Here is a 25,237-nt window from a genome sequence, read left to right on the forward strand (position 1 = left end):
GGGGTGGAGTGGGCGAAACAGGAAGGAACCAGTTTCCTCCCACAAGGCCCACCCACGGAGCTGCAGGGCAGTCAGGAGCTGCCTGTGGGCCTCCAGCACAGTATCCCCATGAGCAAGGGGCCTCCCCTGCAGAGGTGGTGAGCCAGCAGCTGCCTGGGCCCCGGAGGGGGGTCACTTCCTGAGCATGGCCAGGCAAGTTCTAAAAGGACAGAAACCTTGTCTACACCACCATCAGCCTGGAGGGTCAGTGGGAACTTGTGGGCTAGAGTTCTGGGGAGGGAAAACAGACTCAAGCTTGTGTTTTGCTCCGTTGCCGGGGGAACCTGTGTTTATCCAGCACACCTGGGCTGCGAGCCCTGCAGGACAGTGAGTGTCAGGGATCTGGGGATCTCTGTTTTTAAAACCGTCTCCTGCAGGGCCTCCTTGCCAGATGCTGCTCTGCCACCCTGGAGCCACCTCATGCTCAGCTGCCTCCCTGGGAGAACAGGGGGTCCTTTGCACAGATTCCCAAAGAGCCTGCTTAGGTTTTTTTTTTTTTTTTTTTTTTTTTTTTTGCTTTCCCATGTTGCTCCAGCCTGCTCCTCTAGGCTCCTGGTCCCCAGGCTGCCAGCTCTGTTGCTGTCTGTGCTCCCTCCTTCCAGCAGCAGCGCTGACCCTCATCCTGTCTGTGCGGCTGAGTTCATCGCTCCCCCAGATTCTACTCCTGCTCTTTCCCCGTCAGACATCATGAGTCATGAGTGTGTCACTTTCCAATTGAGGAAGCCTTTTCGTCTCTGAGCCGCATCAGTCTTAGCACCTGAGACCTACGGTGAAGACACACAGTACCCCAGAGCCCACGTGTGTTTTAGACCAACACAGAAGGTTAAGGAATAGCATTCGTCCTACTGTGAGCTCAGGCTTGATCACTTTTTCCTCTCGTGCTGGCTCAGTGTCCTGACCTACTCGTGTTTTTGTGACCTATACCTAGAAAACACCGAGGGAATAGAGGGGGGCATCATGCTTGCCCGTTTTATGTAAGGAGCAATGTGGGGATTTGCACTGGGACCCTGAGCTCGTGAGGAGTAGAACCAGGACCTGCATCCAGGGTCAGCCTCTGGATGGGCATCAGGGTCCAGAACAGTGAGGCCGAGTTGCTCTAGGACCCTGTGCAGGGCGAGCCTGGAAACCTCCTTTGGTCTACGGGGGGAAGTCTGTGCTGGTGCAGGGTGGGCAGGAGCTTCCTAGAGCTCAGGGACTCCCTTTAGAGACAGGCCACAGGCCAGCGCCCTTGTCCCTCAGTATTTCGATTCACTGAGGACTGCAGACATCCAGGTCTAGCTCACTCTCAGGGTCCAGGTAGATGCTGAACAAACACAGGGCTCTGCTCTTGCTGAGGGTAATAACAAAATAGATGATCATAACTGTGGTAAAGTGCTGTGGAAATACTCAAAAGCCAGGGAAAGGGAGAGAAGGAGTGTGGGGCAGAGATGGCTCTTATATTAGGAGGGCAGGGCTAGGCCGGGCCAGCCCCTCCACACAGGTGACCTCTGAAAAGAGACCCCAGGCAGAAGGAGATCAGGAGAGAGGTGGCCAAGGCAGGGGAAGGGCAAGTGAGCCCCAGTGACACAGCCCGCTACAGGGTCCCACCACCTGACCAGCATCGCCAAGGACCCACCCAGGCAGCACAGGCACCAGAGCAGCTGCGCTGGCTCCTCACTCCTGCCTGGCACGCGGGACTCCCTCCTGGAGCGCTGGCCTCGGGCTGGTTTTCGTACCCACTTGCATTCCCATGAGTGCAGTGCCCTCGGCACCTCCACCACCTCCACCCCAGCCTCCAGGACTGGATGGCCCCTCGGGCAGGGCTCAGGTGAGCCTTCACCTTGGACCGAGTCTCCTAAGGAAGGCACGAGCTGTTTCCCACCACCCTGCCCTCTGCCAGACCCTGTCTCTAGCGTGGCTCACGTGTGTGCATGTGCGCGCACACACGGTGCTCTGTGGGCTTTGCTGGGGCCCTTCCTGGGGCCTGTGTGCTGGGACTTTGTGGCCTCCCTGGCAGGGTGGTACAGGAGACCCGGCACAGGCTCTAGGGGTGTTGTGGCCTCAGCTCAGTCCCTACCGGGGCTGGGACCCCACCTGCTCCTTCTCAAGCTCCTGTTCCTCCCTGAGATCTGCAGGCGCCCTCCCTGCTCCTGAACCTCAGCGGTTGGCAGGAGACCTTGCTGGCCACTCCTCGCCTGGGACAGGACGGGGGGGGGGGGGGAGTTAAGTTTTGGCTCTGATGCTGAGGGCTCCTTGGAGAGACTTCACCAGGTCAGATGGGCACTGGCAGGTCTGATGCAAGGTCAGGGAGGGGCAGGCGTCCAGGGCAGTTCAGAGGCAGAGCTGGATAGATGTGGGGTCCGTGGAGTTAGTGGGTAAATCATTCTCAGTGTGCGTTTGGACTTTGCCTTGTCAACACTGGAAGCCACTGAAGGACTTTGATTGTGCTGAGGGTCTTAGGTGTTGCGGGGGATTAGCTCAGCAGAGATGCACACAAGAGATGGGAGGGGGCAGGGGAAGGACTAAGGCAGGTTGGCCTGTACCTGCATTGTCCTCGCTCAGGAGGGAAGGGTGACCTAAGAAGCCTGCATTCCAAAGACCAGGCCAGCTGGGCTCAGTAGCCAGCCTGCTATGAGGGGGTGGGAAGAGCTGAGGTTCTCCACCACAAACCCTTTTAGCCTCTGCTGAGAAGGGGCCCGGCAGTCCCCCAGGGGAGGTGGTGCAGGGACCTGGCTCTTCCTGGAGGGCTGCACAGAGTTACCATGATTGCAGAAGGGGCGTAGGTCAAGCCTCAGGACACACGGCTTCCTTCCGTTTCATGGACTGTGGACTTGGGGCCAAGGTGAGGCAGGCGGACACAGGGTTGGCCCCTCAGGGATGGGGGAGGCACTCTCTGTACAGCCTGCCACCATGCAAGGCCCACCTGTTCTGTCCCAGGCGCCACGAGAGGCTTGGGGATGGAGGGTTGTGCTAACTGGGATGGGGTCACCTGGAACTTGCTGCAGCAGTGGCAGAATGATGGGGTGAAGAACATGGCCCCACCCAAGCCCTGTGCACCAGCCCCTGAGGACCTCCCTCTGTCTCCCTTTGCAGTGATGGGTCATTCCCCTATGACTCTGTCCCTTGGCAGCAGAACACCAATCAGCCTCCCGGCTCCCTGTCCGTGGTCACCACGGTTTGGGGAGTGACCAACACATCCCAGAGCCAGGTAAGAGCCTCTTCCAGGCACCCCCTCATTCCTGAGGCCCCCCTGCCGTGCCAGTCCCCCTTGCTCTCCCAGGCTGTAGCTGGCACCCCTGTTTTCAGGGTGCACCCAGCTGCCAGCACATCTCCACCCCAGTTAGGGTCTGCACCTACCTAGGAGGGCTACAACTGAGCCCCTGTGGACTGCCCCCATCCTAGAGCCTTCCTGGGAGATTGACTTTCATTGGACGGGTTACAAGGATGTTCCCTAGCCACATTTACTCTGGATGAATAAGCAGGAGAACTTCCTGTGTAGTCTGGGTTCTTTGACTCTAGATGCCCTGGGTCAGACTTCAGCAAAAAAGGTCATGCACTGACCTTGTGACAAGCCCTCAGCCATCCCCCTCGTCAAGCCTGTCTCCAGCTTATTCCTTCCTCCTCCCTTCTTACTCCCTAACAGAGGGTCTCCCACCCATCCAACCTCTGTCAGCCACAGCCCCATTGGAAGGCTCAAGGCTGGTTGCCACGCTGGAGTGAGCCATTGTGCTTCTGTGTCATCTCAGGCCCCAGGAGGCCTCTTGGCCAGGGTCCTCTGCCCTCCAGAGTAGCAGCCCGGGGCCTCTGTGTGCCCAGCCCTCTGGGCATCCAGACCCTGTTGTAGGCCAGGGACCGAGGAGTCCAGTACTCACCACCTGCTGCAGGCCCAGCCTCACTCCCTTCTCCAGAACTGCCCAGACCTAGTGGACCTTGGTCAGAGCGTCCCCTCATCTCCCCCCCCCCCCCCGCCGCTGCCTGCTTCCCAGCCTACCCCCTTGTAAACTCTGGGAGTCCTTCTGCACCGCCACCTACTTTTCTTCTGTTGTCCTCCCCCTCTTTCCCTCTTCCTCCCTCCCCCTCTCTGTTTCTCCATTTTTGTCTCCATGCCACCTCGGGTACCAGTTTGGGGGATAACCACTCTCTCTGCTCACAGGTCCTTGGGAACCCTATGGCCAATGCCAACAACCCTATGAATCCAGGCGGCAACCCCATGGCGTCGGGCATGACCACCAGCAACCCCGGCCTCAACTCCCCGCAGTTCGCTGGGCAGCAGCAGCAGTTCTCGGCCAAGGCCGGCCCCGCCCAGCCCTACATCCAGCAGAGCGTGTATGGCCGGCCCAACTACCCCGGCAGCGGGGGCTTCGGGGCCAGGTGAGCGGGCAGCGGGGAGCTTGGCCGTATGTCCACCCTCCATGTACATGCGAGGGTCCAGTTGAATTCCCAGTGTCATGCTTCCTAGCCTGAGAAGCTTGGGCAGGGGCTGACACTTGTCTCATTCCTGGCCGTCCCCTCAGTTATCTGGGCTGGCCTGCAGCCAGCCCAGACAACTGAGATTCAGTGCAGATTCAGTGCTGCGGCAGCTGGGCCGTGTCCTGGCATAGGGACTGGTCATCTCTGAGTGGCACGCTCTCGGGCCGGCAGGAGTGGAGGGCTACTAGGTTCTCACTCCTCCCAGTGACTCTTCTCTGCCTCATATCTTTATATTGGAGGCCATCGAGAGAGCTGAACCAGGAGAGCTGCAGAGCAGCTAGAAAGGGCTCTCCCACTTGCCCAGGCTTGTTAAACAACCAAGGAAAAGCCACTGTGTCTTACTGGTCTGTGAAGGAAGCAGGGAACCCCAGGAAGGAGTTCCAGGGATGTTGAGGCAGGGCAGACGCAGACAAGCAGAGGTGCCCACCCTACCCTAGCAAAACCCCCACCTTGGCTTTAACCTTCCCTGGCTCCTGTACAGACCTCAGCCCTGCTGGTTAAACTCAAGTGTCAGGCGCACCTGGTGCTGCATCTGCAGCTCTGCTCTCAGTGCCTGAGTGCCTTGGGCAAGTTGCTCAGGCTTGCTGGGGCCCAGCGACCCCTAGAGGACAGCTGACCAGGCAACCAAGAGCATGTGGTGAGGGTGTCACAACAGCCAGGGCTCCAAGCATAGGGACTGGTCATCTCTGAGTGGCACCATGGCTGCCAACCTCAGGAGTCCCTTGTTCCCTCTTGTCTCTGCATCTGAGTGCCTCATACACCCAACAGCTGGAGTCCAAGGATAGCCCCATCCCCACCTACCCCCCAGCCCCAGATTAGTCCTGAGTTCATCTTTAGGCGCAGGCAGTGTCTGACTCTTCCGTCCTTCTCCTCCCTGCAGTTACCCTGGGGGTCCCAGTGCCCCTGGCGGCATGGGCATCCCTCCGCACACCAGGCCACCTGCTGATTTCACTCAGCCGGCAGCTGCTGCTGCAGCAGCTGCAGTAGCAGCAGCGGCAGCCACAGCCACTGCCACGGCCACAGCCACTGTGGCAGCATTGCAGGAGACGCAGAACAAGGACATTAACCAATATGGACCGGTAAGGGTTCCTGCTCATCCTGCCCCAGCCTCGCCCGGACAGACAGCCTGGGAAGTCAGAGTGCAGATGCTTGTGGGGCTGTGTGTGCTGGAGAGCCGATGGTGCCAGGGTGCGCCGGGTGTTCTCTGAAGCACACAGAGACTGCGTGTACGGATGTGAGTGTGGCAGCCTGGTTGGGTGCAGTGCGGGTATGTGGAAGCTTGCGTGTGTTCGATGTGGGCTGGTGTGCCTGCATACGAGGAAAGAGGTTCTGTATTGCTGTCTGGCCCCCCTGTTCACCGAAGAGTGGGCTCAGTGTCGACAGATAGTCCTGTTACCAACCTGTCTCCCAGAACACTTTGGAGGCCTGGGCCGGGGCCCTGGGTAGGTCCGCTGGTGCATCTGCTACTGTGCCAGTTCAGGAAGGCCCTGGGGTGTGAGCAGGAGGACCCCCGTAGCAATGCAGGACAGGAGGTGTGGAGGTGGGGACCACATAGCAGAAGTGAAAACTGGAACTGAGTCAGACCTTGTGGACGGAGGGTGTGTCTCCATTACCCAAGGACCAGAACTTCCAGGAAAGGGGCTTCAGCCTCCATCCTCATCTGCCTCCACCCTCCAGTGCCACTCCCCATGTCCCTCCTCACCCTGCACACTCTTCCCCGTCCCCTGCCTGCTTCCCTGGAAATGCTGCCTGTGCATTGGAGTGACTGCTCCCCACCCCACTCCATAACACCCTGGAGCTGCATCTTCCCTGTGCGGCCTGCAGAGGACAGCAGTGAGCCCAGGAGGACGGGGTCCCTTGGGGCCTGGTCTCCAGCAGCAGCCACCCAGGAAAGTGCTCCCTCCCCTAACCCCCCTTCTTCCCTGCACTTTCAATGCATGTGGCATTTTATTCTTTTTTTTTTCTTCTTCTTCTCCCGTTGAAGGTCTGTTCCTCTTTCCAGATGGGTCCCACCCAGGCGTATAACAGCCAATTCATGAACCAGCCCGGGCCTCGGGGGCCTGCCTCCATGGGGGGCAGCATGAACCCTGCCAGCATGGCGGCTGGCATGACACCCTCGGGGATGAGCGGCCCTCCCATGGGCATGAACCAGCCCCGGCCGCCCGGCATCAGCCCCTTTGGCACACACGGGCAGCGGATGCCCCAGCAGACCTATCCAGGCCCCCGACCCCAGTCCCTTCCCATTCAGAGCATAAAGAGGCCATACCCCGGAGAGGTGAGTGGCGGCAGCTTGCGGGGATGCAGAGGGCAGTGGGAGGTCTGGGCTTGAAGATGCCAGGGCTGTGGGTGCTACCGTGGAAAGGGTACAGTTGGACCAGCAGAAAACCTGGGCCACGCAGCAGGACTCTGTGAGCTGGGGCACCTGGGGTTGAGACCTGGTTCTGCTGCTTCCCACCCAGAAGTCCTTGAGCAAGTCAGGCCCCCTCCCTGAGCCACCGTTTCTTCATTTGTAAAAGCACTTACAGTCCAGTTCACCTACTGGGCTGCCTGGGTTCCTGGCTGAGGTCATGTACAAGAAGTCCTTCTTAGTAACCAGTAGCCACTGCTGCTACTCTCTCTGTCCTGCCTCAGATGCTGCCTGGGTGACTGCATGAAGAACAGGGGTTCACGTCCACACGAGGGCTTCCCGGCTTCCCCCTAAGAGCAAGAGCTGAGACGATGCCCTGTAAATGTGTGTGTGTGTGTGTGTGTGTGTGTGTGTGTGTGTGTGTGTGTGTGTGTGTGAGAGAGAGAGAGAGAGAGATATCAATGATTGGCAGGCAGCTGCACAATACTGGGACACATCTCCATCAGCCTCAGCCATGCTAGGTGCAGTGGCTGGCTCTTGGGCACACAGTCAGCTAAGGGGAGGTGCTGGGGAAGAATCAAGGAAGCAAAACCCACACCTCCTGCCTCAGGAACCCAAGACTAAAGCAGAAAAGAAACGACTTAAACCGGAACCCATAAAGGAACACTGCAGGCGGTACAGAACTCCACAGGAGGCCAGAGAAAGGGAGTCTTACCAGACCCCCAGTGACACGGGAGAACAAATTGGTAGCCACTGGCCCATCTTGGTACCACGTGTGGATTTAGTTCACCTGCAGGAGACACTGGGACCCAGAGTCCTGAATGCTCGTGAAGCCTACCCATTTGCTCACCTCTGCAGCTTCTTCTAGAGCACCAGGCCCCGGCTCTCTGTCAGGTCCACTTCCTCCTCCTGCCTGGTTCCTTGCTGTGGCCTTCAGGTCGGGCTTGCAGTGAGTTTCAATCCCAAAGAGCACAAGGTCCTTGAACGTCTGTGCAGTCCCCTCAGCATCTCCTCTAGCACAAGCTGGGTGACTTGGCACCAGCGGAGGTGTCCTGTGATCAAAGGGGAGCCGTTCAAAGGTTGGGAGCCGTCCTCAAACATCCAGGAGGCTGGGTCAAGGCTTGATCCCTTGGTTCAGGGAGGGGCCAGCAAAGGACCATGGACCCCCTCCCAGGCCTTGGCTGGCCTCACTCCTAGCGCAGAGCCCCCGCTATTTCTGAGCTCTCTTCTCAGTCCCCCTGTGCTGACACTTGCAGTGTCCCCACTGGCTGCCCTGGGGTTGCTTCTGTGAGCTGAACCTTGGCCAGCCAGCATAAGGCAGGTAATCTCAAACATGGCTACTGCAGAGCCCTGGTCATTAAGGCTAAGCCCGCACCTGCACCGATGTGATGCCTGCCCCGGGAGAACACCCCAAGAGTTCCTGTTCATCTTTCCTGAAGAAGCTGTCGTCCTCCTGGAACACTGCTGTCCCGTTACAAACTGCCTGGTCCTGGATTGCAGTGCTGGATGCTTCCACCTGTTTGGCCTGACCCCTATGGGAAGGTCGCCCCCTCCTCACTATGGCGCCTCCGCATTTGAATGATCAGCCTTAGGGCAGGCTGGAGTCAGGTCATCTGGTCCCAGATGAGGGCAGATGCCATCCAGGTCCACATCTACAGCAAGGAGGGTCACAGTTTCACAGAGCAGCCACCAGGTCCTGACAGTGTGTATCGTGGAAGGTCCTTCAGCGCTGACCACTCGTGTGTGCCCCAAGCCCTTCATTCATTTGGTGAGCGAGTGTTGGTTGAGCTCCCGCTTCCTGCCAGGCACTGGGGCATGGTCACCAGCTGGATCTCTAAGCCAAGAGGACTGGAGAGACACTTAGACAAGAATGTCAACAGAGAAGGAAGAAGAAACCAGCGACTCCACGGGAGGTCATTTTCTGGGGGTCTGGGCTGTAGGTGGGCCTGAGCATCACCTGACTCTGGACTTGGAGAGTGGCGCTGAATCTTCTCTAAATTGCTTCTCCAGGGAGAGGTTATCTTGTCCCTTTACTGGAGAGGTCTCCCAGGCTCTGCATGGACGACTGATTGGTGATGGCCTGGAACTGAACGTGTGTGTGTTCTGCTCAGTGTGGGGTTCAGGGACAGTGCTACCCAGACTCAGCCTCAGAATAACTGGGGGTGTCAGCTTTCTGGAAGAGCATTCTGTGGCTTGCATTTCCCTGTCACATTTAGGTGCATCCTGGGGAACATGGACCTGTAGCAAACACTAGGAGAGACACAGAGGGGGACTTTAGAAAGAGCCTCCTCAAAATGGCAGGACTGAGAAGCTCTGGAAGTGGCCCGAGAGTCCCCAGGGCATGTGCCTCAGGACAAATGACCATATGGAGAGGTGTCCCATGAGTTGGACAGACAGAGTGTAATGTCCCCAGGTGTCGAGGCAAGAAAGGGCTCGGCATCGTTGGGTTCAGCCTTTCCTCTCCACCAGGCGGGCCATTTCAGGGTAGAAAGACAGCAGGGTCCGTGGTCGGGAGGTAGGCCTGGTCCCGGCATTGGAGTGAGCAGCTTGGCTACAAAACACTGGTGACCTCTCCCCTCTCCTTTTCCTGCCACCACAGCCCAACTATGGAAACCAGCAATACGGACCAAACAGCCAGTTCCCCACCCAGCCAGGCCAGTACCCCACCCCCAATCCCCCACGGCCACTCACCTCTCCCAACTACCCTGGGCAAAGGATGCCGAGCCAGCCCAGCACCGGGCAGTACCCGCCCCCCACGGTCAACATGGGGCAGTATTATAAGGTGAGTCCCATCACCTCCGGGCACCTCACTACCCTCCTAACATTCATATCCTCAACCTCACTGGTGACATTCTAGGGCTGCATGAGTCCCCCCAAGACACCAGAGGGCAGGGTGGGGGCGGTTCTGGTTTTCTGGGTATGCTCAGAGCTGTTTCAGTGGCCAGGAAGTCAGACTGGCCTCTCTCTTGGCTCCTGTTCTTTTGTGTGTGTGTGTGTGCTGGGGATTGAACCCAGGGCCTTGTGCCTGCAAGGCAAGCACTCTACCAACTGAGCTATATCCCCAGCCCCTTGGTTCCTGTTCTTATGGGTTTAGATGAGGCTTTCCTGCTCATAAATGGCACACACAAGATAATAACAATAAGGAAATGCCTTTTTCAAAAGAAAACTACACACTCTGACTATATTAACATTTTATTCTAAACTTTTATTCTAAACCAACACATTATAAAACTCTTATTACAGCTGTGATCTTTTTGTTTCTTGTTACTGGGGGTTGAACCCAGGGCCCCACACATACTTGGCAAGTGCTCTACCCTGAGCTACATTCCCAGCCTTTCTTATTTTTTATTTCAAGACAGGGTCTTACTACATTGCTCAAGCTGGCCTCACACTTGTGACCTTCCTGCCTCAGCCTCCCAGGTAGCTGGGATTACAGACATAAGCCACTGTTCCCAGCTACACCTATAATTTTGCATCTTTTTTTTTTACCTAATCCGAGTTAATAAGCATACTACCTATTGCTATAGTGTCTCTGTTACTCTCACTTTTCTTTTTCTTTTCTGTGTGGGTTTTTGGTTTTTTTTTTTTTTTTTTTTTGGTTTTGTTTTGTTTGTTTGTATTGGTACCACGGTTGGAACTTAGGGATGCTTAACCACAGAGCCATAACCCAGCCCTTTTTATATTTTATATTGAGATAGTTTTGCTACGTTGCTTAGGGCCTCACTAAGTTGCTGAGGCTGGCCTTGAACTTGTAATCCTCCTGCCTCAGCCTCCCAAGCCGCTAGGATTACAGGCATGTGCCATCGTGCCTGGCTCATCCTTACTTTTCACAGTTGCCTAATACTCCAACAATCTCACCCTGATTTACTACTCTCTCCCTCTGTTGGATGTTTGTGTTATTTCTGATTTTTCACTTTTGAAATAATACTATGATAAACCTCTTCAGGCATCCAGACTTTTCCTTCCGGATTTTTATAAAATACATTCTCAGGCGTGAAGAAGACGTCACTATTTTGCATTTACTTGCCAAAGAACCGTGCCAGCGTACGCGGCCATCTGCCACGTGGGTTTACCATTTTTGCTCTGACTTCAGCAGCGCTGGTGTTGCTATTTTGCTGGGCTCTTTTGCTAAATTAGTCACTATGGATGGAGGGGGCAGAACACGGTCCCTGGGGGACACCCTGCTCCGCCCTCCTTCCCGCCCAGGCAGAGCCTCCTCAGCATCCCCTGGTTCTCCAGGCAGTCTCCAGCGCCGTCAGAAGGGAGGGCGCCCCTGCCTCCCGCTCCGCTCCTACCATTGCTTCTCTTGTTTTAACAGCCAGAACAGTTTAATGGACAAAATAACACCTTCTCGGGGAGCAGCTACAGTAACTACAGCCAAGGGAATGTCAACAGGGTATGTTCCCATTGAGTATCAGACCTCTCACCCTCGGGCAGCAGGAGGATCCAGAGGTCCTCGCTGTGCCTGCCCAGCCTCTCTGGATGGCAGTGTCCACGGGTGGGGGATACACCTCCTGGTCATCTGCTTTGGGGCCCAGATGCCCACAGTTCTATGTGGTGAGCCGACGAGGATTGTGGGTCTGAGAGGGAACAAGGCGAGGACTGAGAGGAGAAGGGCTCCTGGGGACGGGGACCTCCATGGGTTGGGGCTGGGGGATGTGGCCTCAAGTCCTGATGTGGGAAGGCAGCCTGGCCAGTCCCAGCTCTCCTCTCCTCCTAGGGTAGATTAGACAAGTCCCCAGTTACCCTGAGCCTCAGTGTCCCCATTTGTCAAATGGGTTTGGAAATCTGCATTCTCCTGGTACTGCAGCAGCTCATGGTGTGAGATCCGATGAAGGGTGGGGTGTACTCTTCCAGGGAGAGCGGAGTCCATAGGAGACAGTGGTTTCCTGGGAGACTCCTCCACTAGGGGGAGTGAGTGGTCACCCTCGTGGGCCCTGGAGAATGTGGGGCTGTGTCCACAGCCAGGTCCTTTCCTTCCCTGTGACCCCATATCTTACTTGTGGTTTCTCTTCCTTCCAGCCTCCCAGGCCAGTTCCTGTGGCAAATTACCCACACTCGCCCGTTCCAGGGAACCCCACGCCCCCCATGACCCCTGGGAGCAGCATCCCTCCCTACCTGTCCCCCAGTCAAGATGTTAAACCGCCCTTCCCACCTGACATCAAGCCAAATATGAGCGCTCTGCCGCCACCCCCAGGTGAGGACCCCGCAGTCTCCTCTCCAGTCATTGTCACCTGGGAGCTCCCCAGTGGGCCAGGAGTAGGGGGCTTAGAAGTTGGGCTGCCCACCCACCTGGGTGGCCAAAGGCTGGGGAGGAGGCCAGGAGGAGGAGCCTAAAATTCCGGAGCAGGGAGGCCCAGGGGAGAAGACGGAATCCATGGGAGGGCACAGGTGGGCTCCCTGGTTCCCTGGTGTGTACTTGGTCACAGCCCAGCTTCTGGGGTTCTGTGGCCCAGCCCCAAGTTCCTCTGAGCTAGCAACCCAGGCGGTTTCACGGGGGTGAGTCCCACCCAAGGCCCCAGAGCCTATGCCACTGTTCCCGTGGCAGCCTGTGGCTCATCTGGCCCCTGTCCCTACCCAGCCAACCACAATGACGAGCTGCGGCTCACGTTCCCTGTGCGGGATGGCGTGGTGCTGGAGCCCTTCCGCCTGGAGCACAACCTGGCTGTCAGCAACCACGTGTTTCACCTGCGGCCCACGGTCCACCAGACGCTCATGTGGAGGTGAGTGTAGCGGGGCGCAGCCCAGGTGGGGCGGGGGAGCTCCCACAACGCCACAGACTGCCCCGGGCCCGGTGTGGCCTTGCATGGGTGGTAGCAGCAGCTTCCTGCCACCTTCACCTGTTCGGCATCACTGATTGGGCCCTGCCCTGTGTGAGGCTCTGGGGAGCTCCTGGGACACTCGCAGTGGCCCAGGGGCTGGAAGCAGTATCACTTACCCAGGTCCTGAGTGTCGGGGAGACTGCCCACCCACAAAGGTGGCTGAGAAGGAGGCTGTCCCGGGTGAGGCCCTGAGTTGGCAAGAGGGAAAAAGCAGTCAAGAATTTGAACTTGGCTCCCGTGGCCAGACCCTCAAATGTAGAGATGAGGCTGGGCAAGGGGCTGACCACTGGGCAGGACTGCCACTCACACGGGGAACTCAAGTATGGGGTCTAGGCGCCCCCTCCTGGGCCAGGCCCTGTGTTCACAACCTGCTGTGATCTTGGGTGGTGACATTGCTTTCCCCTTTGGCAGCTGAGGAAATAAGGCTAAAGAAGTGCTTTAAAGGGTGGGAGTTCTCAGGGCTAGCAAGTCGCAGAGCCAAGACTTGGGCCTGGGTCTCTGGATGCCAGAACCAGCCTGTACCCCCTACCCCTGGGTCCTTCATCCTCAGGCACGGCTCCCTCACGCTGCCTCCCCCTTCCTGGGACTAGACAGCTGCCCTGTGAGCATCCTAAGGGCTGGAGATGGGTCTCTGCTCTGGGCACATGCACACTTCCACACTCATAGACTTACACAGTTCCACACTCACTCATAGACTTACACACCTTGCTATTGTGTGAGTGGGCATTCAGGACACAGGAGCTGGGACACTCATTCAGGAGGGGCCAAGACTTTCCACCTATGGGCAGACCTAGGTGGGCCCTGTTGACCCATACTTCGTACCTGGGAGCCCCGTGTGGAAGGCTGCTCCCCTGATTGGCCTGGAGATGGGTGTAACCACCTCACAGTCGATCTTGTCGATAGCGTCTGTCCTTTAGGCCCTCTGTCTTTGTTGTGAGGTATTGGGAGTCACCCTTTTAGGGAGCGGGTACCAGGTAGCTAGTAGCCAGAGCTGCAAGCATGGACAGAGTGCCGGTGGTATGTGGGAATGGTGGGCCTCGGCGGGGGTGGGTTTTGACTGGAGACAGGATCTCCAGGATGAGCGAGGAGGTGGTCAGGCAGGGAAATGGGCAGCAGTGGGGGTCAGGTCCTGCAGGACTCAGGGGTGATGGTAGTTTGGAGGCACCAGGGTGCCTCACAGAGCTGACCTGAGCCCTGCCCCCAGGTCCGACCTGGAACTGCAGTTCAAGTGCTACCACCATGAGGACCGGCAGATGAACACCAACTGGCCCGCCTCGGTGCAGGTCAGTGTCAATGCCACGCCCCTCACCATCGAGCGTGGGGACAACAAGACCTCACACAAGCCGCTGCACCTCAAGCACGTGTGCCAGCCGGGCCGCAACACCATCCAGATCACCGTCACCGCCTGCTGCTGTGTGAGTGTGTGGTGGGGTGGGGCGTGTGGGATCCCCGGGTCCCCTCCAGCTGCGTCCTGGGTTGCTGTTCCCCACCCCACAGCTGTCAGAGTGATCGAAGCCACTGTGCTCTGATCTCAGACTCAGCCTCCCCCCTCCTTTTTTTTTAATATTTATTTTTTTAGTTGTAGTTGGACACAGTATTTTATTTATTTATTTTTATGTGGTGCTGAGGATTGAACCCAGGGCTTTGCACTTGGTAGGCAAGCACTCTACGGCTGAGCCACAACCCCAGCCCCAGCCTCTTCCCCTTTTATACTCCACTCTGTCCACGTATCTCCACCTTACTCCTCAGGTTCCCCTGGCCACCTGCACCCCTCTTCTGTGAAGTCTGGTGCATCCCTCAAAGCCAGGGCCTGCACTCACCTCATCTGTATGAGAGTTTCATATTCTAACCACCTTTTCCCCCAGAACCACCTCCACTAAGTCCAGAGTTAACCGTCCTTCTCCACCAGCCCTGTTGTCATGGAGGGGTATGTGCCACACTTGTGAGCACTTGTCCCTCCAGCCTAGGAGTCATTGATCTGGGACCATGACTGAGCCATGCTGTCCCGGAGATCAGGGCTGGCACATGGGGTGTACTGGGGCAGCTTGCATGGGGTGAATTACATGCGCTGCTTTCCTGGTCTCCCTGAGGACCCAGGAGAAGAGAGGCTCTGGTTCTGTGCTTGTGAGCACAGGAGCACTGAGGCCACAGAGCTGGGAATCACAGGACTAGGGGAGCTAGGCAAGGACATTCCTCTATCAGTGTGAGGAGGCTGGGTGGACAGTCCTGGACAGTGGCCTAGAGGGGGGAAAGCCCATCGCTCTGGGACAGGAAGGGCTGAAGACGCAGGATGGGAGCAGTACGGGGTGAGGGTGGGTAGGAAGCCAGCTGGGTTCCATTCCTGATGCCACATGTCCCATAAGTTCTTCCACCTTGTCGACATGGAAAAGAGATAGCCATGACCCCAGCCTCAGGCACCAGACTTGCAAGTCCCAGAATACACTGACTATTCTTGGGCTCTGTCCCTGGTCCTGGGGGACTCTCTCCTAGAGATGCAATACCGTGAGATCTCAAAAGTCTGGACCATGGCAACAGAGGCTATAGAAGCTACGGGTGGGGCAGGGCTGGGGACAGTGGCGGGGACTGAGTGGGCTTCCTGCTTTCTCCTGCAGTCCCACCTCTTCGTGCTGCAGCTGGTGCACCGGCCTTCTGTGCGCTCCGTGCTGCAAGGCCTCCTCAAAAAGCGCCTCCTACCTGCAGAGCACTGCATCACAAAAAGTGAGTGGGTGTTGGGTGGGCATAGGAGTGACAGCCTGCGGCTGGGCCTGGGAGGGGGTCCTGTCCTGGGGAGAGCCCCAGGCAGGGGGTGTAGACACCCCCTCCTCCTCTGATATTGCTCTTCACACTGCCACCTTGCGCCATCGTCTGTTTCCGTTTCCATACTCCAGAATCAAGTGCAAAGGCGCCTGAGGGGCTTTTTTTTTTTGCTGACCCAGTAAATCAGAGAAGTGCCAGACGGTTTCTGAGCTTTGCAGAAAGTCCCCCATTGCTAGCCAAGGCCGATCCTGTTCTGCAGAGACTGGGGAGCTGCAGGTCCCTACCTTGGGCATGAGCATTCCCACGTGTCACACTGGGAGGCTGCTATTCCTCATTGCCAGGCCGCAGGACCCCTGAAAGAATGAGTTCCATTCTCCAGTGCTTGGGGGGCAGGGAGGACCCAGGGTGTGTTCAGGTGTGTGTGCAGACCCGTCCCCTGGGCCCCCTCAACCACCTGTTCCTCCCGCCCCACAGTCAAGCGAAACTTCAGCAGCGTGGCTGCCTCCTCGGGCAACACCACCCTCAACGGGGAGGACGGCGTGGAGCAGACGGCCATCAAGGTATCTCTGAAGTGCCCCATCACATTCCGGCGCATCCAGCTGCCTGCCCGAGGCCACGACTGCAAACACGTCCAGGTGAGCCTTCCCAGGGCAGCTCTAAGACAAGCACCTGCAGTGGGCAGGGGTGGTGAGGGGCCGGCAGGGCCTGTCTCTGACCCCAAGGACGCCGTCAGCAGCTTCCTTCACTTACTCCTGCAGCCATCATTTATGCTTGGGGCACCCTTTCTGCCAAGTCAGGGCCTGGGTCCCCAGGGCTACAGGATCAGGGTTAGAGAGTCCTTATCCTGGCAGATGGTAGATCTGACTGGGAATCCTGCCCAGGACCTGAGAGCAGGGACACCTCTGCCTGGTGAGCTGCTGTGTCCAGGGCCTTGCCTCAAGCAGGCACTCAGGAGAGGGCATGAGGGATTGTCACAGTCCAGGTAGGCTGTGACAGGGCTCTAGGAGCATGTGGACAGTCCAGGCTGGGAGAGATTCATTGTGTAGGGACTGCTCAGGCAAGGTCTCCCAGAAGAGGGGTGAGGAGCCAGCCCATAAGGGCATGCTGAGTGGCACTGGGCCGTCACCAGGAACCCTGTGGTCAAACATGGCTGGTCCCAAGGGCTACGCCAGGGAACAGGAGCCTCCCTCCTTCTGAGAGAACGTTGAGTGTGATGGATGTCCTGGTCACTTTGTTTATCTGACCAGCCGGGTGGATGGATGTGATCAGAGCTGTCCTCAGTGTCTGGGCTGGGCTAGAGGGGTGGTCAGAGTCCACACTGCCCTTGTCCTCTCTGAGAGGCTTTCACAGGGCAACCTGGCTGGGATGTGGGGCCAGGAAGCCATCTCAAAGGGTGTGAGGTAGGGTCAGGGGTGTGAAGGGTGCCAGGCAGAGGGACTAGGGGCTGGTTCACATGCAAACAAGTTGGTATGCCTTTCGCTGCACCCTCTGCCTGTCTCCATCCCTGGTAGGGCAGTCTTCCAAGTCTCCCCAAGGTGCACAAGGCAGCTTCTGATAGGCCTCGTCTCAACATTTGTCTGTCTATTGTCTGTCTCCACTTCTGCAGTGCTTTGACCTGGAGTCCTATCTACAATTGAATTGTGAGCGAGGGACCTGGAGGTGTCCTGTGTGCAAGTGAGTGATGACTGTCCTGGCAGAGAATTCCCCCACGGGGCTGCAAAGGGGAGGAGCGCCCCCTCCCTCTGGCTGTCCCCCTTCTCCGGGCTCCAGCCACTTTCACCTGCCAAAAAGCAAAACAGAACCAAAGCCCAGCAGAGGAGCTCGGGTTCCATGGGCTCTGCAAGAAACCTTTGTCACAGGGCCGCCTCCCATGTAGCAGCAGCAGGGGTGGGATTTGGTGGGCACGGGTGGGGCCAGGCAGCTGTGTCCCACTTCCTTGAGCCCAAGAGCTAAGGCCAAGGCCCTCCTTTCCTCTTCCAGTAAAACTGCTCTGCTCGAGGGCCTGGAGGTGGATCAGTACATGTGGGGGATCCTGAACGCCATTCAACAGTAAGTGGTCTCTGGCTGGACTGTGGCCAGGATTGGGGGACTGGGGGCGGGGAGGAGAGGGAGGGTGCAGATAGCAACAGTCACGTCCCTGGTCAGACAGACAGAACCCTGACCACATCCCTGACCTCTCTGTAACTTTATCTTGGGACTTTCTGGACCTGGGGCAAATGAATGTTCCAACATGTTCTGAAGGAACAGAACTAGCCAGGACAGGAAGCTGGCAGTACCCCCGCAGCAGCTCCTTGGGTGGCAGGCCTTGAGGGCCCTAGGCCAGCCACTCATTTCCCTAGCCTCAGTCTCCACATCTCCCAGAGCTGTCAACATCCCCACCAGGCTTCCGTTCTTACAGCGTGTGGTGAAATGGGGCAGGAGGCTTTGCACCCCATAGCCTCAGCTCTGATCCCCTTGCTCCCACAGCTCTGAGTTTGAAGAGGTCACCATTGACCCCACGTGCAGCTGGCGGCCAGTGCCCATCAAGTCAGACCTACACATTAAGGACGATCCTGACGGCATCCCTTCTAAGCGGTTCAAGACCATGAGCCCCAGCCAGATGATCATGCCCAACGTCATGGATATGATTGCAGCCCTGGGCCCTGGCCCATCCCCCTACCCACTCCCACCTCCCCCCGGGGGCACCAACTCCAACGACTACAGCAGCCAAGGTGGGTGATGCCAGACGAGGTGGGGGAGCCCCGAGTCCAGTGGGGATACAGAAGTTCTATGCTGATAGCAGCAGGTGCAGAGGGGAAGGTGAAGAGGCAGAGGTGACATACTTCCAAACAGGAATCCTAAAATCACTGCACTTGGAGGGGAGGGCAGCCAAAGCCCAAGGCCTCAGAGCCACTCTCCTGTTGCCTCCCTCAGACCCTTCTGTGTTTTTCTGTGACATCTCTTATTGTCCCTGTCCCTCCAACTCTCCACTCTCCCAGGACAGAGTCCGGGTACCTGGATCCCCAGGGCCTTTGACTACCCAGCTCACCATCACTGGCTCTTACTCCCTGCTGGCCAGACTACACTTCACCCCTACTGCTTGCTACTTGGTCCAAAAAATATCCCACCCCAAAAATCAGAGGGTGGCATCTCCCTAACCAGGATCCCTGATCTTAGGTCCCCAGGACTGCTGGGTGATTAGCAGCCCAGAGACATTAGCCCACCTGGTTCATGTCCCATGGCTTGTTGAGGACTCCAGTGTGCCAGCATGCTGACCCTCGGAGCTTCACCATCACCATGTGGTAGAGAGTGTGGTGACTGAAGAAGCTGGACTGCTGTCCCCTCTCATGTCACTTTGAGCCTGGTACATTTGGAGGCTTTGTGGACTTGGCAAAAGAACCTCTGTGCTTTGGTCTTCCCATTATGAAATATGGCCATCAGGAGGAACCACTCAGACTTGGCCTTGTGCCATGTCCCCCTTCTCCAGCTCTGCCTCTCATCCACAGTAGAGCAGCGCATGCCCCAGAATACCCTGTCCCACCAGAGGAGGTGTCTTTGCTGCTCCGTTGTGCAGCCCAGAAGTGGAAGGCTGCAGGAGCCTTGCTAGCCTCCTGAGGGGCAAGGACTTGGCTTTTACCTTTATTCTCTCTATTCCTTGGGGGTGGCCACCACCGCGCTGGGTGACTCCATGTCCCCATCTCATTCCTTCCCCAGGCAACAACTATCAGGGCCATGGCAATTTCGACTTCCCCCATGGGAATCCTGGCGGGACATCCATGAATGACTTCATGCACGGGCCCCCCCAGCTCTCCCATCCCCCGGACATGCCAAACAACATGGCTGCCCTCGAGAAACCCCTCAGTCACCCCATGCAGGAAACTGTGAGTACCTCTTCCTTCCCCAACCCTCCCCACTGCCCGGTGGTTCAGGCCGCACTCCAGCTTGTCGGGAGCTGTCTAGGACAAGGCCCCCCTTGGGACTTTCCTGATGTTGGTACCCTGGTTCCTTCCTTGGCAAAGGGGATAACCAAGAATTGGGCCTGGTGGCTCAGAAGGGAGTAAGGGGCCTGATATGGTTCATCTGCATCCGTGGACTTGACTGTTTCATCTAAAATTTGGATTTTCTGGAAATTGAGGAAGCTCCAGGCTCCTAGTTACATACACAGGGTACTTGGGCGATCGCACACACACGTGCACACATACCACTACCTACTTCTCTCTCCTTCTCTTTCTTTCTGCCTCCCTCTCTCTCCCGACACCCCTTTGCACATGATTCCAGCCACCTAGAATTTGATCCCAAACCCAGGCACCTATTCCCCAAGGGTCTGAGTCTTCAGGGTGTCATTACAAAAGACAGTGCTAGGAAATCTGACTGCCCTAGGAGTCTGTGCTCCTCATCCTGTTTCACGATGATTAACACACAGCCCAAATAGCTGGGGAAGCCTCTCTGGGGCAAGGGGTCCCATGCTACCCAAGACCTACCCTTCCTGTAGCCCTGACAGCAGTGGTTGGAGACCCAGCTGTCCTCAAGGGTTCTCATCTACAGAGTGCTGGATTCTCCTCTGTTTAGCAACTGTTTCCTAAGGCATGCTCTACGTCAGTTGTGTGCCAATTGTAAGCAAGACGGATCCCTGGACATGGTGGCACATACATTTAATTCCAGCCATTTAAGAGGCTGGGACAGAGGATCACACAGTTAAAGTCAACCTGGACAACTTAGTGAGACCCTCTCTCAAAAGGAAATTATTAAATTATTAGCTCAGTGGTAGAGCACTTACCTAGCATGTGCGAGGCCCCTGGGTTCAATCCCCAGTACTAAAAACAGGGGCCTTGTGCTCATGGAGCACAATTTCTGGAGCCTCCACAGTGGAGCAAGAATGATGAGCGTTTTGCAGAAACTTAAGTAGCTTGACCGAGGCCTCAGTTACTCTGCTCTCTCACCTTGGGGAGGACAGGCAGTTGCCAAAGAACATACCAGCCAGTTAGAAGGTCTGGAATCTCAACAGTACATGGCAGCAGGGTTCGGGGGCACCTACATTTAATTGGTCACTCTAGTCCTCTGATCTTCTGTCACATAACCTACAAGAAAGGGGCTTCTGGCTTGTGCTGTTCCACATGCCTAACATGGAATTAGCTCTGCCGCTGAGCCAGAGGCTGTTCTTGCGAGCTAGAGGCTGTCCTGTGGGCAAGAGGCTTCCTGGATTCTCAGAGAGTCTGAATGTTAACTCCTCTGCATGGGGCTTCCAACTTCTAGGGGCTTCTCTCCTTTCTTGGCTCTGCTTCCCAGGACTTCAGCAGTCTGCACCCAGGAGACACCCAGATCACACTTCCACACCCACCACACATCCCAAGCTGTACACGTCCTGACCCTGGGAGATGGCAGTGGGAAGGCCATATGCTCTCCTGTCTTCTGTTAGCCGTGTCACTGGCATTTTGTGCAGGGGGACCTGAGCCTGTGAATTGACTTCAGAGCCTCCCAGGGATGTTCCTTTGTTTCTGGCCTATCACTAGAAGGCAAGCAGACCCAGAAGCACAGCTGTACTAGGTGGGGTGAGCAGTCACAGGTCAACTCCTAGCACACCTGCACGACTAGAGGTAGCCAGTTCACCCTCCTCCCCACCCTGCATGCCAGGACTGGCTGGACAGCTCCCACCAGGTGCTGATGTGCCCAAGGACTCTCCCTTGCCAGGTTAAGGTTGACAAGCGTATTAGCAGGGCTCAGAGAACACCTGGCCCTCCAGGCTCTGAGATATTCCAGCCCATATCAGGGTCCAGGGGAACGGCTATGTCAGAAGATCCAAGGACCATCTGTCCAGAATAGGGCTATTTACAGGAATATGGAGCCCCTTCCTGCTGCCCGAGAATGGACACTGTGGGGCATCTGCCTCTCACTGACAGCTGTAGTGGCCTGTTCCTCCAGTCTCTTCCTCAGGTCATCCCACATGTGGCTTCTCCAAGGTCCCCAAACCCCATGGTCGTGTGGTTATCCCCTGTTTTCAGGGTGGGGGCTGGAAGAGCACTGTGCTGTCCCACGTCGTATTGGGGTGCGGCTCCATATCCCCAGAAGAAAAGCCACCTGGACTGTGGGCCGAGGCCAGCCCACAGCAGAAGTGGGTAACAGCCCTCAGCAGAAACAGGAAGAAGAACTAGGGTCTGGGGAAGACCAGGGGTAGCGTGACTACTGTTTGCAAACTCAGAACTGCTTTTCTGTGTGGCCCAGAAGATGGGGCCAGGCACGGAGAGGGGGCCCAGAAGACTAAGAAAACATGTGGTCACCAGGCTGCCTGTTCCAATTGGCAGCACATAAGTGGGCTGCGGGCCCTGTGGGGATGTTTAGAGTGGGGATAAGGGCATGGGCTCAACATTCAGAGCCTTCGCCAGGCCTTCTGCTCTGAGGGAGGGCCTGCTTGGAACAACAGACAGACTAGCAGGGTACATGTTTCAATCTTAACTACCCACCTATCTGCAGACAACCCATTTTTTGGTGCTTATGCTTGCTAAAGAATTACCTAGATCTGTTAGAGACAACTCCGGGCTCAACAAGGCCTGAAGGTGCCTGGCCTTCTCAGTGTCTGGTATGAGGGGGTTGGCCAGGAAGAAGGGCCCAGCAGTGTGCTGAGGTGCCCCTGGTCACCCAAGTTCCCACCTTGCTCTACCCTTTGATGTCACAGCTGAGTTCCATCCTTGGAGGCAGGCAGGGTGCATCGTCTTCATGCCCAGCCTTGCCCCTTTCCTGGGCCTACTTGGGGGGTGCAGCCCCCGGGCCTGAGCTGCACGCCTGCCCCGTGCTATGTGTCTGCGTCTGCTCTCTGCTGCCCTGGCCCTTGGGGGCCTGCACCGCGCTGCCGGCAGCACCACTTGCCTCCCCGCTCCCCAGAAACATGCCCATTTTGCTTCTTCATTCTGCCCTTGCTGTTGTTCGTTGTGATGGTGTCTGGGGTGGGGAGGCCGAGGGGTTCGGAGGGGCCTGGGCCTGCTCTCAGCATCTGCGCCTGTCTCAAAGCCCTTCGGGGCCGCGTGCAGCCTGAGAGGCCCGGTCCCCTGCCTTCCTCTCCGCGGCCTCCCTGGCTGGCAGTTTTAGGGGAGGACAGGGTTTTTGTTTGTTTTTCTGCCCCCTCCCACCAACAACCATTCAGCCTTGTGAGGGGGCAGCTTTGTTTGGGGGTTGTTATTTCCCTGGTTTGTTTGGTTTTCATTTTCTCCAGGCATCTCGTGGCTGTTCCTCGTCACCTCACCTTTCTTTCTCCTGCTCTCTCCTCCTCCACAGATGCCACACGCTGGCAGTTCTGACCAGCCCCATCCCTCCATACAACAAGGTTTGCACGTACCACACCCCAGCAGCCAGTCAGGGCCTCCATTACATCACAGTGGGGCTCCTCCTCCTCCTCCTCCTTCCCAGCCTCCCCGGCAGCCGCCACAGGCCGCTCCCAGCAACCATCCACACAGCGACCTGACCTTTAACCCCTCCTCAGCCTTAGAGGGTCAGGCCGGCGCGCAGGGAGCGTCCGACATGCCGGAGCCTTCACTGGATGTAAGTTGGGGTCACCATGCGCCTTGGCCTGGGGCCAGGCCTGGCACCGGGACCTGCCCGAGAGAAGGGGTGGGTGTTGAGGGCTCAAGGCCCCGGGTGGAAGAGGTGGGTGGGCGGTGGGTGGACCCCAGCCAGTCTGCCCTGGCTCCAGAACCAGGAAGCCCCACCAGGGGGAAGTGTCACTGAGAACCCCTGCTCCGCTGGCCCCTCCCCACAGTCCCCTGACCACAGTCCTTCCACCCAGGTCCTTGCAGGTTCCCTTGGGGCCAGGGCTTTGGAGGCAGCACAGGAGGGTCCCTGCCCTTCTTCCCAACCTCCTCCCCTCACTTCCCCACCATGTTGAGCTTGCTGTTTCTGTGTCTGCACCCTCTCTGGCCTGAGGCACGGGAGGGGCTGGAGTGACAGGGCCCTTCTGTCTGTCTTGCTGGTCTTGTCTGTCTGCAGTTTTCTTGTCCACGTGTTGTCCATTCCCTGCTTCCGCTTGCTCCATCGTTCACTCCAAGAGGCCCCTGTGTGGGGTGACAGAAGCTGGGGGGCAGGAAGTTCAGCTTCACTATCAGGGTCACTATCAGGGGACAACTGAGGTTCAGGGGTCCCCCACCTTGAGGCCTAAACAGTTTGGAAAATTAGGGTGGGACACGGAATGACTGAGGCTGAGCACTAGTTGGACGGACTGGCAGGTATGGGGCAGGACGCTGGCTGTTCCCATCCCCGCCTTGGTTGCTGGGGGCAGTGACTGGCCTACACCTCTACGTCGACGCTCCCCAGAGGAGGCCTGTCCTCCGCTCAGTGACACTTGTCCTCCACCTCCTGGGCCCACTGGGCAGCAGAGGCTTTGCAGCAGGTGGGACTCACTGTGCTGCCATCTTGGGTTCTCACCCAGACATAGGCCCGTGGGGGTGTCATGGTAGAGGGTAGGAGACAGGGGGCCACAGGCTTTTCTAGGAGGTCTGGGGAGAGGACCAGGGTGGTGAGCACTGCAGAGACCACTGGATTTCCCAGGGTGTAGGGCTGATGTATGTGCCTGAGAAGGACCAGCCCAGCCCAGCCCAGGTCTCGGCAGTCCAGTTCCTCTGCCCTAGGCTTGAAATGAGCATGGACGAGGCCCAGTGGCCTGGATGTGTGTGGGCAGCCAGAAGGCCCACACTCAACACTGCTAGGGTCCCTCTTTGGGCTAGGGTCTTGGGGGGCAGATGGAAGGGGATCGACCAGGCTGGCGGGCATCCCTGCACTCCCTCCCTGGGCCACTCCCAGTTGACACCTCATCTGGACTTCATTCTTTTCCAGCTCCTGCCGGAACTCACAAATCCTGACGAGCTCCTCTCTTATCTGGATCCCCCCGACCTTCCAAGCAATAGCAACGATGACCTCCTATCTCTCTTTGAGAACAACTGAAGGCCACCCCTCCACTGGGGCCATCCCTCCCCACTCTGCCTCCTACCCCGTCTGTCCCACACACTTTTCCACCCGGGAGCCCATGCCTCAGGCTGCCCCTCACAGGGACCACAGGCTGGAGGGTGAGCAGGGTGTACCCGGAAGGCCTGTGAGTCTGCAGCCCGTGTCTCCCGAATGCCCTGGGCAGGGGCCCATGCCCAGAGCAGGCCCCGGGATGACCCCCACTGAGGGGGGCCCGGCCCAGCAAGAGGCTTGTGCTGATGGCGGCTAAAGGTCCCTCTGTCTGTGCTGACTCCAGATGACCTTCCAGTGTCCCCAAGGGTTCTTCCACTTTCTAAACTGTAGCCCTGCCTCCCTGCTTCCCAGCCCAGAGCTTCCTGCAAGTGATTGGAGCCTGAGAGAAGGCCCCCAAAGACCTGGGGAACCCCAAACTTTGGAGAAGCAGTGACAGTTGGCAGCAGGGGAATGGCCTGCCCCCCACCACCCACCACAGAAAAGCACAAACCTCTGGGAAGGAGAACATCTCAGAGGCCAAAGGTCATCACTTTGGCCTCTGACCTCTAAGCCAAGATACCCTGTAAACTTTCTCAGAAAGCAGAGAAAAAGGACAAGATTCTGTGTCTGAGAGGGTCTGCCATTCCTGCTTGGGGACTGGTGGGAAAGGAGATCAGGGCCTCCCGGGAGACAGGACGAGGCATTGGAGGGTTTCACAACCTTTTGGACTCAGTTCAAGGCTCAGCCTCAGAGGGCAGAGAGTACACCCAACCCAAATGATTATGCCCCTGGAGGGGGGTGTGGGGTTGCCACCAGCCAGAGTCAAATAGGGCAGCCGCTTACAACTCTGCTCCAAGCTACTCCCTGATTGGAGATGGCCACATGGAAAGTCCTGAAGTCACCTGGAGGAAAGGAAGATTGCACT

At 57.4% G+C, this 25,237-nt stretch overlaps 1 protein-coding gene across 5 annotated transcripts in view; it reads left to right on the forward strand.

The window, feature by feature from the left end:
• Zmiz1 (zinc finger MIZ-type containing 1) overlaps positions 1–24,801 on the forward strand; it is a 215,889-nt gene extending 191,088 nt beyond the window's left edge. For 3 of the 5 annotated variants that reach the window (XM_077798564.1, XM_026390187.2, XM_026390188.2), the window contains 17 exons: positions 3,112–3,226; positions 4,172–4,389; positions 5,369–5,567; positions 6,473–6,763; positions 9,435–9,617; positions 11,154–11,231; positions 11,858–12,032; positions 12,417–12,558; positions 13,862–14,072; positions 15,270–15,375; positions 15,889–16,049; positions 17,021–17,088; positions 17,395–17,463; positions 17,881–18,125; positions 19,108–19,274; positions 22,660–22,923; positions 24,211–24,801. In XM_077798564.1, the coding sequence (XP_077654690.1) occupies positions 3,112–3,226; positions 4,172–4,389; positions 5,369–5,567; positions 6,473–6,763; positions 9,435–9,617; positions 11,154–11,231; positions 11,858–12,032; positions 12,417–12,558; positions 13,862–14,072; positions 15,270–15,375; positions 15,889–16,049; positions 17,021–17,088; positions 17,395–17,463; positions 17,881–18,125; positions 19,108–19,274; positions 22,660–22,923; positions 24,211–24,318 (2,800 nt within the window). In that variant the 3' untranslated portion in view covers positions 24,319–24,801. The remainder of the gene's footprint in view (positions 1–3,111; positions 3,227–4,171; positions 4,390–5,368; positions 5,568–6,472; positions 6,764–9,434; positions 9,618–11,153; positions 11,232–11,857; positions 12,033–12,416; positions 12,559–13,861; positions 14,073–15,269; positions 15,376–15,888; positions 16,050–17,020; positions 17,089–17,394; positions 17,464–17,880; positions 18,126–19,107; positions 19,275–22,659; positions 22,924–24,210) is intronic. The other 2 variants (XM_026390189.2, XM_026390190.2) reach the window with 2 other exon arrangements.
• The last annotated feature ends 436 nt before the right edge of the window (positions 24,802–25,237 follow it).

This window comes from Urocitellus parryii, chromosome 5 (genome assembly GCF_045843805.1).
Source record: "Urocitellus parryii isolate mUroPar1 chromosome 5, mUroPar1.hap1, whole genome shotgun sequence".
Classification (NCBI taxonomy): Eukaryota; Metazoa; Chordata; class Mammalia; order Rodentia; family Sciuridae; genus Urocitellus; species Urocitellus parryii.